Source organism: Cimex lectularius, unplaced genomic scaffold, assembly GCF_000648675.2.
Source record: "Cimex lectularius strain Harlan isolate CLEC.00 unplaced genomic scaffold, Clec_2.1 scaffold170, whole genome shotgun sequence".
In the NCBI taxonomy this organism is placed as follows: domain Eukaryota; kingdom Metazoa; phylum Arthropoda; class Insecta; order Hemiptera; family Cimicidae; genus Cimex; species Cimex lectularius.
Window position 1 is genome coordinate 684,756 of NW_019392810.1, and position 18,823 is coordinate 703,578.

At 36.9% G+C, this 18,823-nt stretch overlaps 1 protein-coding gene across 7 annotated transcripts in view; it reads right to left on the minus strand.

Moving 5' to 3' along the window:
• LOC106662231 (triple functional domain protein) overlaps nt 1-18,823 on the minus strand; it is a 351,395-nt gene that overhangs the window by 313,501 nt on the left and 19,071 nt on the right. For 5 of the 7 annotated variants that reach the window (XM_024228188.1, XM_024228186.1, XM_024228189.1 and 2 more), the window contains exons 7-11: nt 15,850-15,981; nt 13,993-14,082; nt 12,551-12,583; nt 11,916-12,137; nt 11,733-11,855 (exon numbers count right to left, since the gene is read on the minus strand). In XM_024228188.1, coding sequence (XP_024083956.1) covers nt 11,733-11,855; nt 11,916-12,137; nt 12,551-12,583; nt 13,993-14,082; nt 15,850-15,981 — 600 coding nt within the window. Of the gene's footprint in view, nt 1-11,732; nt 11,856-11,915; nt 12,138-12,550; nt 12,584-13,992; nt 14,083-14,325; nt 14,446-15,849; nt 15,982-18,823 lie in introns of all 7 variants that reach the window. The other 2 variants (XM_024228191.1, XM_024228187.1) reach the window with 2 other exon arrangements.

The window sequence follows — 18,823 nt, forward strand, 5'->3', positions numbered from 1 at the left end:
TTGTCGGTTTTCTTGCTTCAATGTGCATAAATTTTCGTGAAAAAGTCGAAACCAAAGCATCCACACATCAGGAATCAACTGTAATCATCAATCAACATGAAGCATACTTCCATTTACTGCTATTTATTTTTCAATGATAAACGATTCTTAACTAGTTAGATGTATTAATGAAAGAACAACATAACGTTCTTTCTATTGGTAACAAATAGATTGGCCCAACATAACAATCCTAGAGTTCCTTGATCTGTACCAAGCTGAACCAATAATTTGGAACGCTTCTCTTCGATCATAACATGGAACGAGGTTTTTCGATGTGAAGACATGAATAGAAAATAATATGGGACAACACTACTCTGTGACTGCGTTTGCAGCCACTGCATAAAACAGTAACCGCAGTTGCAGCAATCACAGTTTCACTGCTGTCCATCACGATTGATAGTACGTTGAGGACTCGCATGGCACTTGGCAAATACGTATTCGCTATTTCTGCACAAACTGGGTTGTACGAACCCCGCATGTGTACATAGGTACACTATTTGGCGGATGCATCTAAAAAATTGGCAAATATTCGGCAGCAATCGACATTCTGCGATGCCGCATGTCTGGAGCCACCTTTATATTATGTACTACGTATACATTTCGGTTCTCGGGCTGGAACGGCTTTCTCCCTTAAGAGCCGCATTTGCTAATTGCACAAAGGGATTTGTAAATGATATCTCTTCGGGTTCATTCGGGCTCAGGGGCGACGCCGTCTAATCCCGCCCGAGAATAACGTTACTGTATTAACAAAGCTGGAACGTCTCAATATCCCAGACAAAGTTAATTAAACGGCTGACAGTTTGTAAGTAATCAGCTTCCCGGCGTAATGAACATTCCGCCAAATGGTATAAACGAGAGTGAAAATTTAAAAAAAATTCAAAGGTGGAAATGAAGTCTTCCACTGATCTCCAGGGTTAATTGATTAAAATAAACCAGAGTTGCAACGAAGGTTTGGGCGGGTAACCAGCAAAACATGTTGCGTCATGTAGGAGAACAGTTTTTGAACGACCTTTTGATTACCGGCCCTGATAAAAGTCACTTTCACTTCACAAACACAGTTCAAAAAGTGCGAATAAAAATTCGTCTTACAAGCGGTACTTTGATAACAAGGGTGCGCAAACAACTGATGTCAAAAGAGTTCTGAAGTTGACAACATGCTTCGAAAAATGTTACTGAAGCTAAGTTATGTCTCGTAAAAAACATCAGGACAAGACTATTCAATGATGGTACATACTAATTGCCAATAGGAAGGAAGACCGCCTTTAAGACAGTATTATTAAGGTTTAGGACAGTACCATGTGTTGACGGAATATTCACAACACGTTCTTAATCTCCGAGTCTGCGTGTCCACTACGTTTGTCCTTGGTTGGTTGATTCTCCTTTTCTGCGATTTTCAGCTGATGTCCTTGGAACCCAGGATCCTACATAAAGGGACGAGCAAAGGACAAAACCGCCACCGCGTGTGACCAAGGTCGGCGAGAATAGGATTGCACTGAGGCCAACTTCAACGTGTTATCTAAACTTTCGTCCAATAAAACTTAGAAAAAGCTAAAAGTCAAAATTGCCCAGTATTTGATTAAACTGCAAAAGTAGGAAGAAAATAACAGCATCAACGGACCTTTATTAAATACTGAAAAATTATTTAAGTACACGCAGGATTCATAACTGTTACATATTTTATATATCGTCCGTAAATAATTGTACTTTGCCCAGGCTGATCTATTACTTTTTGTTCACAACAATCCTGTTAACCTTAATTTGAAATGTTATAATATTTTAATTTTCAATATTAGAAGTATGGACAGCTTTTTCACTTACGCACACTCTAGATCAAGACCATACCTTAATCCGGAGTGTTCGTAAAATTTTAATTGTGGGATTTCATCATTAGGTTATTCTGGTTCCATTATGTTGGCTGTTTTGGTCTCTAAGGTGTATTACGGCATTTCGCCATCTTCAGTTATAAGCACACGATTACAAAATAGCCCAATGACCAACCACTGTTAGAGGGAATCGCGACTGACAGACCAGGATAATAAGAGACGACCAAATAACAGAATAAATGCTTAAAAACACGTAGGTTGCTGATTGTTCAATATTTTCTGAATCACTAATTAATATTTGTAGTTTTTAAGCCCAGATTTTCACCTCAATTATCCTGATATGGTAAAAAAAATTTAATTGGGGGATTTCATCTTGAGGTTTGAAGGGTGATGAACCTTGTAGTTGGGTCGTTTCCGATCATAATCCGCCTATCATAGTTGCTTTTGTTTCTAAGGCTTATTTGGAATGTCGACATCTTTAGTGATAACAAGACAAGCAAAAGGATACGATTGGCAAAATAACTTACAGACCAAACATGCTAAGATGGAATCGCGTATGAAATACCATGATGATAACAGACCACCAGACTGCAGAAGAATTGCTTAAGGACACACGTAGGATTGATATTATTAAATATTTTGTGAATCACCCGTTAACATCTGCAATTTTCAGGCCCAGGTCGATTCTGTTTTCAGCTCAATGATCCTGCTAACTTTAATTGGGAATATGAGAAAATTTAAATTGGCAGATTTCATCTTGACGTCTGACGGGTGATGAACCTCCTAATGTGATAAATTCCGATCATTCTGATCCGCTTAACGTCCCTGGGTTTTGTCTCTAAGGCGTATTTCTGCATTTAGCCATCTTTAATGGTAACAAGCAAAAGACTCGATAATAAAAATAATCACCAATCACTGACAGGGAATTGGGACTGACAGACTAGGTAGAGTGATGGAAGTGATAGTTTAGTCGCTTTAGATCCTTCAGGTCCGCTTATCCTCGTTGTTTTGGTAGCACCAACGTATTTTGGCAATCCGCCATCTTCAGTGGTAACAACCAAAAGGACTCTGACAAGGAGAATCGCGCCTGACAGACCAGATTGATAACCAGTGGTGAACCTTGCATTTTGGACGTTTCATATCATGCAGGTGTGCTTATCCTCTATGTTATGGTAGCTACAACTTATTTCGGCAATCATCTCTTCAATGTTAACAAGGAAAAGGACTCCATTGGTAAAATAACCCATTTCTGATTATGCCGTCTAGTATATGCCAAAGCATTGATTTTTTGGCCAATTCCTAATAAATATTTCGCTATCAAGTGTGTTATTTTGCTTATATCTCGCAATTATCACATTTAAGAAACACAGAAAAGGACACGATAGGCAAAAAAAAAAAAACACTGAGGGTGGCGAAATGCCAAAAGCATCTGACAGACTAAACCAGCGAGGACAGGTCTACCAGGAAGATCAGATATCAAAATAATTTAAGATAAAAAATATATGTACTTTGGGTCTTGAAGACAGATTCGTTGCAAATGTTGACTAACATTTTAATATAGAAAAATCGTACAATAAATTGCAAAGTATTCAGTAGGTCATTGTCGGTTGTGTATTGATCCTAACACTCTAGTTTGAAACAAATCGTTAATACTGTCCAAAATAATTTTTATGTCGAAGTGGAAAATGCTAATTTATTCAGTTGAATAATTTAAGCCTTCGAAACACTACATCGCTTATTGGATTGGCAATAAGAAAAAAAACAATGTTTATAGAAAAGGTTTGTTGTCTTGGACAATGGGCGAATGAAAATAACAAAAGTACAAGAGCGTCTTAACCGTGACCTTAGGTAATCGTAAACTCTTAAAATGGTCAAAAATCCAACATCGCATTTAGCACATCTTCCGGAAGAAGAGGGTAATTTTAAGAAGAGGAAAGCGTCAGGTTCCTCGGTCCCTGTCGTAACATTCGCCTTTTTGTTCGATTTGAACAATTACCACGGTGAAGATCACGGATCGAGACAATGACTTCAATTCGCCTCGCACCTTATGTAACTTCTCCTTGGTCGTAATAGCACGACGATTACCATTTTAATACCAGCTCTTACCATAAAAGGGACCATTGTATCGAGAGAACATTACTTATACTGAATACTTAAAATAAACACATATTAAAAAAACATAAATGGACGAGTGTTATGACCAGTGTATTAACACGTATTTAAAGTGACGTGAATGCGTTAACACATGCGTTTAAAACCAAGCGGGTGCACATCAGGGAAAAAAAGCGCCTCTGCATCCGTCAAAACAAAATACATAAAATAGTTCAAATGATGTTTTTCGTGAGTTTCTAGGGTACAAGGTTGATTTACAAAAAAAATTTCAACATTCGTTTGGCACGAAACCAGTGTCGCCGGCGGGTCAAGGAGAGGAAAGTGGCTCCGACATAAACATTTTCAAACTTCCTTTTTCTACCGACTTCGACTTGGGCGAAGGTTTCAATTTTTATCTATTCATAAATTCACGATAAATTAAAAATTACACGTTACAGAAATTTAAAAAAAAAATCCTCATTTTATTCCTAACATCCATTTAAATCTTCATATTTCGTGATACAGACAGTTCAGTTTGTTTTCATACTTTAAACTTAATTTATAGGGGGTTTATTCTAAGCCTGGGAAAGCAGAATAAAAATTGGGGCTAACTCGAGGATGGGATCGATAAATTTACGATTTAAAAAGCACCTGAACCGAGGGGGAGCGTCGTGTCAACTGCGTGCGGCCATCGGCCCTCCTCTCAAACTTGCACCATCCCATGCTGATGCCCCCACCCATAAAACAATAAATGTCAGGTTTATCGACATGGAATTGACGCTGGGTGGTGATCAGTCAGACGAAAGGGAGAATTTCCTTGCTCATTTATCCATCCAAAGTTGTTGTTTTCGGTAAATTAACTATGTAAAAGCACTTAAACCGAGGAAGTTCGCTGAGTTAACTGGTTGCTGCGATCGCTTATTGATCGAAGCTGTTAAAAATAAAATGTCAGGTTTGTCTGTTCCTTGTAAATCACATGGATTTTGAGGTGAACCTTCAGATAAGTTAGAAGGCAGAGTGGACAAGGTTGACCAAAGCACACATGCCATCCAATGAAAGCGAAACAATCCGACAGACCGAAAATAGCAAAAATAGGTTGACCAGGATGATTGAAACGATCAAATTTCTTGTCAGGTCCTACCGAAACACATCATCTAAAAATGGCGACATGGTTTTTGGCGTGAAATTCTGATCAGTATACACATCAGTATACAGTAAACACACAAGCCAACCAAAAAAGACAAATGGCAACATGGTTTGTGACGTGGGGTCTGTTGGTTTTATTTAAATTTACATACTCTCATACATATTCTCTTGCAAAGTAAATAAACGTTGCATGGTGATCAAAAGTCACAAAACTCACAGAACCAAACTAGGTAGACCATATGATCTTCTAACCTAAATAATCGAACTCCATGTCAAGTCCTAACGAAACACTTCATCGTTAGCGGCATGGATTTTTGACGAGGGATCCTAATTAGTCAGATGAAGGAAAGGACATGATTGGACAACCTGAAGGACAAACGCCGAAACGTATCTGTACAGCAAGGTACAAGTAAACGATGGAGATCGAAAACAGCCATATTCGTGTCATCGATATGTGACTATTTTTTAGTGAAGTAGATTTATGATCCGTCAAGGTTGATCATTCTTTACAAAAAAAATTTCTCCAGTTGTTTTACAATTGCAGGTTCCATCGTAACGGATTTCTGGCCGATTCCAAATCCATGATTGTGTCTACGACTCCGAACTATTCCCGATTGTGCAATTTGCGGTCACTGCGGTGTCGCCCAATTCAAGCTCGTTTACATTGATGGTCGCAGTTGTCTCTGCGTCGAACTGTTTTGGATTTCCTCTCGGAGACCTGAGACTTGGTCGTTTCATTTACATATTATTTTCTTGAATCGGCGGTGAAGTCAGGATTAAAATTAGGTCCTCCACTCCTTCATATTCGACTCGGCTGCCGAATAGAAACCGTCTATTTATACTAGGTTGGACCGATAACGAAAAAAAACACATCAATTATACTAATGTTTATGTATAATTAGTGAAACTACCTGGGAAAAATATGTTTACGCAATTCCTAAACGGTATTTTCCAGAGACTGAACCGCTTCGTTGAATAAAAATAGGTTTGTGCATGAGAAGCGTTGAAATTGAAACACGCACGTCAAAATATGATAAATGTACGCCTTAGTTTATTAAAAACCACGATAATTTACGAAATTTTAGTGTCGACAATTTAATTAATTTAGTTTAAAAAATTTGCTTACAGGTTCAAATTAGTTTTTTTAAAAACAAAACAGGAACAAAATTAGAATCACTGACTTGAAATAATATTTGGTATAAGAGAGATATAAACACGATCCACAATCCAAATGGTATTGTCGGTGTTTATTATGTTTAAGGATTAGATTCGAGAAATCAAAACGAATCGGATCAGTTTGGCCTTCGAGCCATATTTTTAAAACCAATAAAAAGTTTTGATGACGCAGAGGCGTTTTAATAATAAATAATCCCCATTAATTTGCTAAACTGCAGCAAGTTATTAAAACAGGAAAAAGGCAAACATGATCAGATTTCGGCAAAAATCCAGGAATTTTTATTTGGAAGGGTCTATCAAGATTTTCTTTTAATTTTGTCTGAAATTTTTATCGCCATATCATTTATTTGTATCCTGTATAATTCTGTGCTTTTTCTTCCAAGATTTTTGGCTCCCATATTAGGGCTTTATATCTGACCAGAGGCTGTTGTATACAGCCAGAAGGCTATTTTTAGATTTATACTCCAGGTTTTACTACAAATTTCTTCTCTTTTTGTACCGTTATTTCCACCTAGGTCGTTTTCTTGGAAAAAGTTATATTTTTATCGTTTAAAGAGGGTACTTTTAGATTAAGTTGCATTCTCGATGTGAATGGCATTCGTGTGGTTTTGTACGGATAACTAGACCCATATTTTCACAACACTTTTCAACCATTTTGCTTCTTCTTGTCTTTCACATGTATTTTGTAATATCCTGTCTTCTAAATATACTAAATTTATTATCAATTTTTTGAGTATCAATCGACTTATCGTAAATTCATCGAAAAAACCAACAATAACTAACTAGCGAAACGAGGAAGAAAATTCACCCGAAATGATCCACCTTCATCTGACCAATCACCGTGCCGTCAGCAAAAAATGTTATTGATTAGTTAGGACCCGTAGAATTTGATAGTTTCGTATCATAAATTCTTGCTATTTTGATCTGTCAGAGATGTTGTTATTTTGTCACTCGTCTTTTATCAGCAGGATGAATGTAATAAACTACTTTTAATTTAGTATTATTCCCAGATACTTCGTTTGCCTGGAGGAAGTTATATTTCTATTATTTAAAGAGAATACTTTGGTTTTGGAATGTCGGACGCGTTTTGGAATCGCCGCGTTCATTCGTGAATCTGGACATCGGCAATGGGCCAAGTTCAAACCGAAGGTCAATCCTCAAACCTACAAAAGAAATTTCAAAATTGACTGGTTTTGGTGAGTCAACAGACCCCATCACTGAAAATGGATAGAAACCGAAAAACGTCTACCATCACCCCGCAGACTAAGTCCGCCCTATTCTAGTATTGTCAATTAGATGAATTTCAGCATGTTGCCATCTTCAGTTGGCCCTCTACACATTTTCCAATCTTATAAAAAGAAACGATCAAATTCACATTGAGCCAGGTTCCACTAACGTAAGTGACTAAACCTAAACAGTGTAATGGCGTGGCGTCTTTGCAACAAGATTTAAGAGAGCACGAACCTCCAGGTCCGAAATAAAAAAAGGAAAGAAATTCCTGTCATACATGGCTAAACGTCCATTACCCTTGGGTGTGAGAGACGAGGGGTCAAACCACAATACTTCAAATTATTAACCAATAAAAATCCATGAGCAACCAGGATTCGAACCCATTGCGTGGCAAATACGAGTTGGACGACCTTAACCACACTGAATCCTTCGCTAAGGGTGTCTGTTCAGGGGACACCTCCGTTTAAAGGACAGTTACAGGTATGGAAGAATTTTCCATTAATTTAACATCTCTAGTGGACACAATAAATAAAGGAAAATGTCGTGTTGTCCTACAGTATTTAACAATACAGAATCCTTTGAGTACGGGTCAGGCAAGATAGTTGTTACTTTACATAGGTAACATAAACGATCTCTATTTTTAGACTTCTTCTGTTTTATTTATATTCTCTTTTACGTTTTTCTATTATATTTATTTATATTCTTCTTATATTTATTCAATTATGTTATTGAACTGGTGTGAATTTGTAAACTTATCCCCCAATCGATGGTTTCCTTTTCGATATTGTTTTCGTTTCATGATTTCAGATTAAGTTCTTTTTTTGTTCCAACATGGTTCCGACCAGACAAAGATTGGCTTTAAAGTAAAGAAAATTAATAGGTTAAGTCTTTTAATATTATGAAGTGTGATAGTAGAGTTGTGGTACAAACAAAAGCCTAGATTTGTTATTTTGGGTTTTTTGTCAAAATCTGATCAGCGGGTTTAGGGAATTTTTTTTTAAACTGCAGTTGGCTAATTAAATACAATGTGCTATATCCCTGTTAGTCTGCATCGGTTCTCCTTTCTTGCGGACTCACCGTACTACGAGTGACGATGGTCTCTTGGCGACGGTAAACGGAAACGGCCCGGTAGGTCGTCCCTGTCACAACCCTCGTCCTTTTTGGGTACATTGATTCTCATTAATACCTTGCGGCCTCGGGTGCGGACAGCTCGAGGAATTCCGCGTCTTGTTGCGATCTCGAGGAATGACAGTCACACGACACGGAGCGATGATTCCACCACTGAAGTCGGGCACTGACTGAAGTACCGAACTGCCTTCTGCCAACACCGCCCGACCCCCTCCAGACTGAACCGCGCATAGGCCGGCTTCGGATCAAAGGCACCTGTTCCTCTTACAAAAATTGCCTTTTTCACGATTCAACAAGGGTTTTCATTACTCGTATCATGTCCGATTAGCTCTGACTTATCTCATTTCAATCCGAGATTGTCAGTGGAACAATGGCAAAAGAACGTTTTATAAAAATGTCAAGCTTTATTGCATCTTTTTATATTTTTTTCTCTACCCACTGACAAATATTACCTACAGGCAACACAAAACATAAATAAATGTATATAGTCTACACGATCAACTGCGACAACAATTTTCATATGGGAATCTGACGACTCGAAATCTTCCTCAACAAAAAATTTGTATTATGTATAATACAATTAATTAAGGTTTTTTAGTTGAGATAAAAAAGTTAATGGCACGAGCGGGATTCGAACCCACGATCTTCGGCTAGATACGCCGCTGCTCTACCACTTGAGCTATCGTGACCTCGATCCACTCGGACACTAACATCTCATCTCAACCCCACCTTTTGAATTTTCTCTGCTTTTTGCCATTTTTCAAATGTCGTGTAATCGGATTGGATTTTCGACGCTCGTGCCATTTACTTTTTTATCTGAACTAAAAAACTTTAATTGGTCAAGCGAATCACGAAATTAGTGAAATTATGTATAATATTGTACTGCATGACTTCCACTACAAGTGTAGTTCTACTTAGGTCGTTTTCAAGACCCGAGAAGCAAATCTGGCAAATCAAACATTGACGCATTCGCCCTGAACATACTTACGTCTCTTGAGGACCTTCAAGACAAACCAGAATTGGTGAAATGCGGTTACGTGATTGGATGAACCTCAGCAGCCCATACATCAATACGGATGGCTCTAAATCGTAGAGAGGAGTTGGTGAAGCTGTATTGGATACAGGCAAGTTCCTCACTGAAGATGCGCAATGCCAAAACGCGTTTGAAAACTCAAAAAAAAAAAAATTCGCGTGTGGAGACAGACCCAGTAAGTGGCCGTGTGCCGGTTTAACACGAGTTCACCGATTCGCAGACCAAAAACCCAATCATCTACTATAAGCAAGGAAATAACAATTCAGAAAAAACTGCCTAATATATCCTCGATCTTCACAACTGAAGGATCAGCCATTTTGGACTCCGACTCATATAGAGAACCAAAAGTTGAGAAATCTATAGACCTAAGAGATAGTCTTAGCGTTTTGACTACAATTAAAAATGAGCAACGCACAAAAGACTCGTTGATCCTAAAAATGAGACCGAAATTCTTGGACCTAGACAATGAAAGGCGCCAAATATATTTGAAATGGGTAAAATGCGACAGTATTAATAAGTACAACGATAAGGTCGATCTACTAGCAAAGGAAGCAGCTCACTTGGCTCAAACAGTAAAAACATCACTGCCAATGGCATCATGTAACAAAATTTGTAAGATCTTCATGGCAAAAAAAAATACAAGGCAACAGAGCATAAAAAGTAAAGCATTTGTGTCAGTACAACCATCAATAGCTGCCAAGCCCTGGTTTTTGACACTCCTCATACCATGAAGACTTCTAATAGTAATTATCCGTCTATGATTTGGCCACAACAGTCTTCTGCCACCCCTGTACAGACTAGGTTATGCTAAAGCCTAGCATGTGAATGCAACGGGGAAGCATTGACAGACGCTGACCATGTCCTACTGTCGTGTAACTGCATTTCGGAAGGAAGAGAGAATCAACTAAAAACCATGGTGGACTTTGGCATGCCCCAGCCCACAAGATGTATCTTATTGGACAGGGTGGAAAACAAAAAAATAGTCAATGCCATGGACGTATATTGGAGGGGAAAAATAGAAAAATAAAGATTTAAAAATAAATAAATAATAAATTAAAAAATACAATAATAAATAAAATAATAAAAAGAGCAACAGAGATATATGTCTAAGAGAGAACGAAAAGAGAAGAGGGTGTTACATTATGTAACAAACATGTAATAAATATTGTTACATTATGTAATAAACTGGACTGTATTTAATAGCTAATTACAAAGGAAAGAAGAACCTAAACTTAGATGAAGACCCAAATTAACTTAACATCTTTTCGATTTGCAAGGCATGGACAAGGGGGAAAAATCGTGTCAGACCAGGATGATTGTAAGCGGCTAAACAATTTTCTAATTAGTGTTTAACCAACCTATTCAAACTTTCTTAATGTTAATTTGTTGGAGCAGTTATTGCTGAAAACATGCCACAATAAAATATAATGTTTCTCGAAGGAGAATTTAAAATTTTTGTAAGATCAGATGGCTCTGTCATATAATTGTTTAATTGTTTATTATTGATGACCCATCAGAACATTATAGACCGTAGACAGGTGTTTTTTTGTATCTGCGCGATCAATGACCTTTGGCTGAAAGGCAGTTTTGCAGCCCATTGTTCTCTAATTTCAACTGATTGATATAGAATTTAAAACATTCGTGCCAAAACAAAAGGAAGGGACATTGAAATTAAGAGTTAGATATTTATGATTGTTACATTATGTAATAAACTGGACTGCACTTAAAAACTAATTACAAAGGAAAGAAGAACCTGAACTTCGATGAAGACCCAAATGATACTGACTTAACATCTTTTCGGTTTGCAAGTCGTACTGTCCCTTCCCACATCCCATAAACTCTATGTTTTGGATGTTTATCCACCTGCAGCAAATTGGGGTGATAACATCTTCTTTAGAGGTCATATGAAGCCCCAAAAGTTGTTTTTTTGCTTCATATGATCTATAAAGATCTATATTTCTTCAACTTCTAGGGGAGTGCCAACACCCCTGACCATACAGAATCGGGCTTTTATAAGTTCATTTATGATAAGACTACATTAAATTGTCTGATAGAACTAGTCCTACCTGTGCTACGTTTTCAAAATGCTCGTGGCTCTTCTGGTAGACCCGCGCTTTCTGCAAATTTCTACCGACTCCTGTGTTTTTACGTAGGAACACTTCACCGTGATTTGAAAGCCAGTCAAGGACCTGCAATTGACGAAAAAAATACAATATTCATCCAGCTCATCAGTTCATCTGACATCGCACCTGTTTCACATCCTCTTGAAACAGCCTCAGGGCAAGTCGTTGATGCAGTTTTATCTTTTTCGAGTGCCATCTGTGTTCGAGGGTCCTGTGATGGTTGAGAATTTGGTGTATCACAGCCAATACATGCGAAGCGCCTTCTGAATAGTCAGCAGCCGGATTTGTGCCACCACCACCCCTCCGGCTGCTTGAAGAACTAGTATCAGATCCAGCTGTATTATTGTCCTAAAATTATATTTATAAAATAATAATTTAATACTATAAGTAAGTAAGAAAAACATTTAATTTCAAACAAATGAAAGATGTTATATTTTTATATAACCTTATATTTTTAAATATTCATAAATGTTACTATTCTATTACTACACAACTATGGTTAAAATATATGTTAACATAGTGCCTAAGAGTTAATGTTATAATTATCGTGCAATATTATGAACAGTTAATTAACCCCTGAAATGCAAGTACACACTTGTAACACTATTTAAGTCTAATTCTAAGTACCTCCACCTTCCAATTTTAGTGTAATATCATGCGAGAAGGTGTGACTTGATTACGGGAATGATAAAACAAAAGGATATTAATTCGTTAAACACAAAACAAAAACAAACAGCATGAACCCAATTAGCAGAACTTACATCATAATGAGTTTTGCCCCTCCGTCTCGCACTCTAATAAATAAATAAAAAATAACTAAAATTATAAAAACAAAAATGTAATAAAAAAAAGACCAAAATAAAGAAAATTAAGAATTGCTTGGGTGTTTTGCAGCATATTGAAAATCACTGGGTTCTCAAACTTGGACTTTAGTTATAAGAGTAAAACTTATAAATAATATTCCTGATTATCCATAAAAAATAAAAAATTTAAGTGTTGGTGGAAAACAAGTCCATAGCTTTTTTTAATTTTTTATCCATCTTCTGTTTTGCAGCAAAGTTTATTTAGTCATTATTGATTAAAAACTCTGAAAACTTAAAATTTGACGGGTTTGACTAACTAAAATTATTGGGGGAAAAGAGCATTGTCATTTAATAAGTTTTTATTGCAATAAAGTGAAAACCGCAGCTCAGTCTGCTAGAAAAATTTGTGATCCTAATTGTGATGATGCTTTGGAAGCTTTTTAAGCAGGTTTTGCTGGTTCAGGAGTGGAAATTATGATTTGTAAGATGGAAAGTGTTCTGGTCACTCTTCAATCATTGATGATGAAAAAATTCAAGGTTTACATTCAACGACAAGAGACATCACGCACATAACATATATCACAACCGAGACCAGCTGAATATGTTTGTCAGTGAGAGATTCCTCACCCGTTTACCAAGAAAAAGAGATTGTGACTTTTGTGGTATCCTTCAATGTAAACGATTAATTTTTAATTTATAAATGGGGTTGAAAAATGGGTCCTTTAGTGATGTTTAGAAAGAAAAATCCTGGAAAACACAGCCATCCAATGTTAACAACTCCTAAAACTGGATTACACCCCAAGAACCTGTGAATTATGTGTGATTTGAAAAAGGGGAAATATGAAGGGCTGCAGAAAACTCATTGAGTTCATTGCTCAACCTGTGACAATGAAATTACAAAATTAGATGGCAGCAGGTAGTGGAACATTAATATATTGTCCATTTAAAATTGTTTACAAGTACCTGAAATTGTAACTAAATTTACCATAAAAAACACTATGGACTTTTACAAACTGATACATATCATATTTGATCAACATTTCTTCAGCCGCCTGCATAAACGGACAAGAATGGGTGGAAAGTAAACTAAAAAAAAAAAGCCCGGAAAGAAAAATATCCATAAAAAATGTACTCTCCCTTCTGAAATGTTTCATTATAATTTTATAATAGCCATAATAATGTAAACAATAACTACCATGAATTAAAATCAAAAAGTTGGTGAATTTTTAACTTGCACAATTTAAAAAGTGTAAAAATAGGAAGTAAAATAAATTATTTTCCCTTTCAAACAATAATTTTTTTTAAATATAAACTATTAGTTTGTATCCCAATGCTTTCATCAGAGATATTTGAAGAGGCTTAAATAATAGAGTTAAAAGGATTTTAAGTATATTACATACATGTTTTCTGTTATGTTCCATTCCAGTCTGATTGCAAACTTGCACCAAGTGGTCCAGTTGGTATAAAAGCTTCTTGCTAGTGCTATGGACCTGTGTAGAAAAATCAACGCCACCAAAAATGTTAGTAAATAAAGAGAGATTAGAGAAAAAAGTTTATGTACAGTATTTATATAAGATTGGCTAAATTAGCCATTTTCCAAAGAAACATTCGTGACCATAGATTCCAGTTCACCCTATCTCCAAAAAGTAAACCATGCCCAACTTTTCCTTGTGTGTGTGTGTTTTCTTAAAAAGAACCTTTTTCCAAAAGCGAAAAATTTATTTGAGACGTACTATAATCAGGCCGTTGGTGTAGCGCAGGAGTGGTGCCGAACTCGGAGGAGCTGGAAACTCGAGACAGACTTGCACCAGCAAGTCGAGGCCATTTAGGAGCGATTGATATGAGTTGTACACCTATACATTTATGCATTTGTTTATTTCCCAGTGAGTTTGAACTGAAATCTCCTCACACTCACGAAAATATTTTTTAAAAAATAATATTCCTGTTAAATTAGGCTAGAATTTAAATTTTTAATGGTGTGAACTGGGTTTCAAAAAAGCATTTAAAAACAAATTATGACCAAATTTTGTAGCATCTAATTCTAACTAGAACAACCTGAATATCTATGAAACTGAATAATTTTGATAAAAACCATTCCAAATGTTATATTAATTTAGGTTTGAACTCTCACACGCGTCACCCAACAGGTGGTTAAGCGTTAAGCCCTCCGGTATAAGAGAAATTGCTTTCCTTTAAATTACTAATTTAATGTTCAAGCATGAGTGAAAAAACATAGTGACTGGTCAAACCGGGTTGTTTCACTTATTCTTTTTTTGCTAGTTTAAACCTACAGACACTTTAGAAAGTATAATTACTTTTTTAAATAATTAATCAATTAAATTTAAAATAATACTGTATTGACTTGGTGCAGAAATAATGTAGGTTTTGATAAACCATTTTTAATTTTTATAAAAAAAATTATTTGAAATATTGTCCAACACAATCTATAGATCTTTCGCAATCTGTAATAAGCGGTTTTATTCCGCTGACATAAAAATCTTCATTTTGACTCACAATAAAGTCTTGGGAGGCATTTTTGGTTTCACTGCATTCTCTAAAATTTTTATTACTCAAGAAGTAATTAAAAAAGTGGAAATCTGTAGGAGAGAGATTAGGTGAATACGGAGAGTGTGATAAGTCCTTAGTTTCCACAGGGTGGGGCATTACCGCAACCTTCCCTGGCTCGAGATCAAAATCTCAAAGATGAAATTTTTGAATCCATCACTGCACTGTGCATTCGCTAATGCTTCCCCCTAAACTGAATTGATGTTAAGCGTATTTTGGGCCGCACTTTGCCTATGTTTAAATTCATACAAATAAATTTGACGAAAATCTAGTTTGGACATAATTAATTTTGCAGGTCCTCACTCTTATGAAATTCAATATAAACTAAAATGTTTTGTTTAAAAGATATCAGTATTTACTATAATCCATAAATCAGATTTGAAGAATTAGCTTTGTTTAAATGGCAAGCACCTGCGAAAATAAAACAAATTTTCAAAACCTGCATTAATTTTGCACCAACCCAATAGAAAGAATTCAGGAGCTCTCCCTATGAGTTTGTACTGTTCTAACATAAATTCATTGTAGATCTGATCATGGGCAACAGCCTAAAATGCACCAATGTAATAACAACTGGATTCTTTCAGCCCTGGCAAAAAATGATATTAGCCAAATCGATAATGGCAATAAAATATCAATTTTAAATTGATTTCATTGATAAAATTAATTTGTATAATGATTTAAGCACACGTTACCTCAGTATAAGCTTGGCACATGGATTCATATAAATTTTGGTGTTGGTGTATAGCCGTTTCTAACAGTATGATCTCAGCAGGGATTGTTGTAGTCTCGCACGCTTGGTTCCAAGAGCCTACACTCTCGACATACTGAAAATACATAAAATTAATTTTTTTTATACATATTACAAATGTTACAGTTTTTTTCACACAGCACTAACACTAAATCTAGCAAAGCACCTGGAGGAGAAAACGGCCAATGCTGGCACTGAGTGTGAGGGATTACAGGACAAGGAGGTTTTGAGGTCATCGTTGATTGTGGCAACAAGCGGGTTCTTGGGATGGGAATGTGTAGAGAGGGCTTCAGCAATAAGGCTAGGGTGGGTTGAGAGATTCGAAACTTTTGCGAAAGAGAACAGAGCAGTTTGTGGTGACCACCTGCAGTTACCACAGAACCCACTAAGTATCACCACCATTTCAGGAATGGCCTTGCTCTCCACTCTGCAGCCAATCAGAGTGGAGCAATGCGTACATAAGCAGAGGCACTGCCCAACCAACTTCACATTTGTCTCCTTGAGAGGTCTCAACCTGAGAAACTTATTTCTCTAGTGAGCTCCCACTATCTACCTGGACAAGCCGACTCCACCAGTTCAACAGCAAGGGCATGCAAAGCATCAGACTCGCTCTTGCCTTCTCAACAGCCAACCTGGCTACCGACAACCTGTTGCACGAGTCCCATCTTCTGCTGTCGAGTCTACCGACTTGTCTGACCACGGCACCGGGCCTCAGCCAATGGCGCCCTCGGACACGCACCTCTACCAACAGTCACAGCAACACCGACCCTTGCCAGGCAACCTAAACTCTCAGTCACTAAAAGTTTATTGGAGGGGGGAGAAATGTCGGGGTTGATGTAGGTGGTTCGTAAGGAGCTTTGACAATTTGAGGATTTTTTGTTTGGAAGGATTGGATGTTGGATGGCTTGGAAGAACCACACAGTTCCACTCCATGAGTCCAAAATGGCCGCAATAAAGTTGTATATGGGCTAGTTTAGTAGAAATAATTACTAGAAATGATGCAGGTGGGGTAAGTAGACTCACTTTTTGTAAAAGATGTATCTACTCACAAATTTATTCCTACTACCAGGATTTCAAGCTTAAAGCTCAACGATCTCAACATTTTTACCTTTTGTCTTCAAGTTGCAACTTGACAGGTATAAAGTGTTTTTAAAAAATAAATTTTACTCACAGTTCGTTGTTTCCAACGGATTTCAAGCTTAAAGCTCATCGTCAGTTGAAAGTAGTCTCGACGTGCATAGTAAGAGCGAACCCGCCGAATTAACGGTCAACGCGACGTTCCAACCCGCCCGCCGCCGATCCCCTGCCAATGCCACGTTCGAATGAACGGTTTTTATCGCCGCTCATTTTGAAAGTGCGAAAAACGTGAATGAGATAAATGCATAAATAATAAAATCGATTTTGATTTACTTCCTATTTTAAATAGCATACAAATTAAGCACTTATTTAAAATTATGTTTTGACAGTATTTATTAAGATAATATTTCGTGACGTTATAATTCCCGCGTTTTGCCGTTTAAAATTGAGCGGCAATAAAAACCGCTCTTTGAAACGTCGCGTTGACCGTTATTCCGGCGGGTTCACTCCTACAGTGTACGTCGAGAGAGACTTCTTCATCCTGATGAAGAGCTTTTGAAATACGGCTGGGTGAAAACAACAAACTGTGAGTAGAAACTATTTTTTAAAAAACGCTTTATATCTGTTCCCAAGATGCTTCTTGAAAGACAAAGGTCAAAAATGTTGAGGTCTTTGATGAAAGTTAGGTTAGTGACTTCATAAGGAGCTTTGCCAGTTTCAGGAATTTTTATTGGAAGTATTGGATGCTCTGGATATTGGATGGCTTCGTGGAAACCCACAGTTCCAGTAAAATTGTCTAAAGTGTTCTCACTAATGATAGTTTAGTGTAGATGGTCAATACAGATTTTGGTCCTATAGGCTTTGTAGTTATCTTTGCTTAAGGTGCTTTCTCTTACGTCTTTTGTGGGGATTCCATGTCAGTGGGTTGTCTAGGAATAGCCCTAAGTAATTTAAAAAAAAATAAAAAAAGTAGTAAAATGGTTTTTTCGATGTAAACGTACAATGAGTACATTTTTCTTCAATTTAGTTGATAAAATTGCAGCATGGTGATGATGGTATTACAGTGTGAGGGCAAATCAGTAGTATAAATGATAAAAATGATTCGACCAAGAATGCTACCTTGTTGGGCACTGGCTTATATAGGGTTGGTGCAAAATTAATGCAGGTTTTGAAACTTTGTTTTATTTTCACAGGTGCTCATCATGAAAAAAAAGCTAAATCCTCAATCATAATTGACAGATTATAATAAATCCTTTTGTGTTATCTTTTATACAAAACATTTAAGTTTATATAATTTATGAGAGTGAGGACCCGCAAAATTAAATATGTCCAAACTAGATTTTCGTCATATTTATTATTACAAATTTAAACTTGGGCAAAGTGCGGCCCAAACCGCGCTTAACATCACTACAGTTTGGCGGAAGCATTAGTGAATGCATAGTGCAACGATGGTTTCAGAGATTTCGTCTTGGAGACTTTGATCTCGAAGGAAGGGAAGGTCGCACCTTCATTTGTGGACTATGACCAACTCAAAATGTCAACTGAAGAAAATTCACGTAAGACAACACGAGAATTGAGGAAGAGCTTAGTGTTGACCACTCAACTGTTGTTCCCCATCTGGAGCACATTGGAAAAGTAAAGGTCGACAAGTTGGTACCGCATGAACTAACCAAAGCGCAAAGAAATCTTGAAATTTGCCCGTTTCTTCTGTTACGCCACTAAAATGATCCATTTTTCAATTGAATCATCACATACAATGAGAAATGGATTCTGTACAATAACAGGATGCATCAGACAAGTTTGAAGTGCCTAAAGTCTTCCTGAAACCAAATCTGCACCCT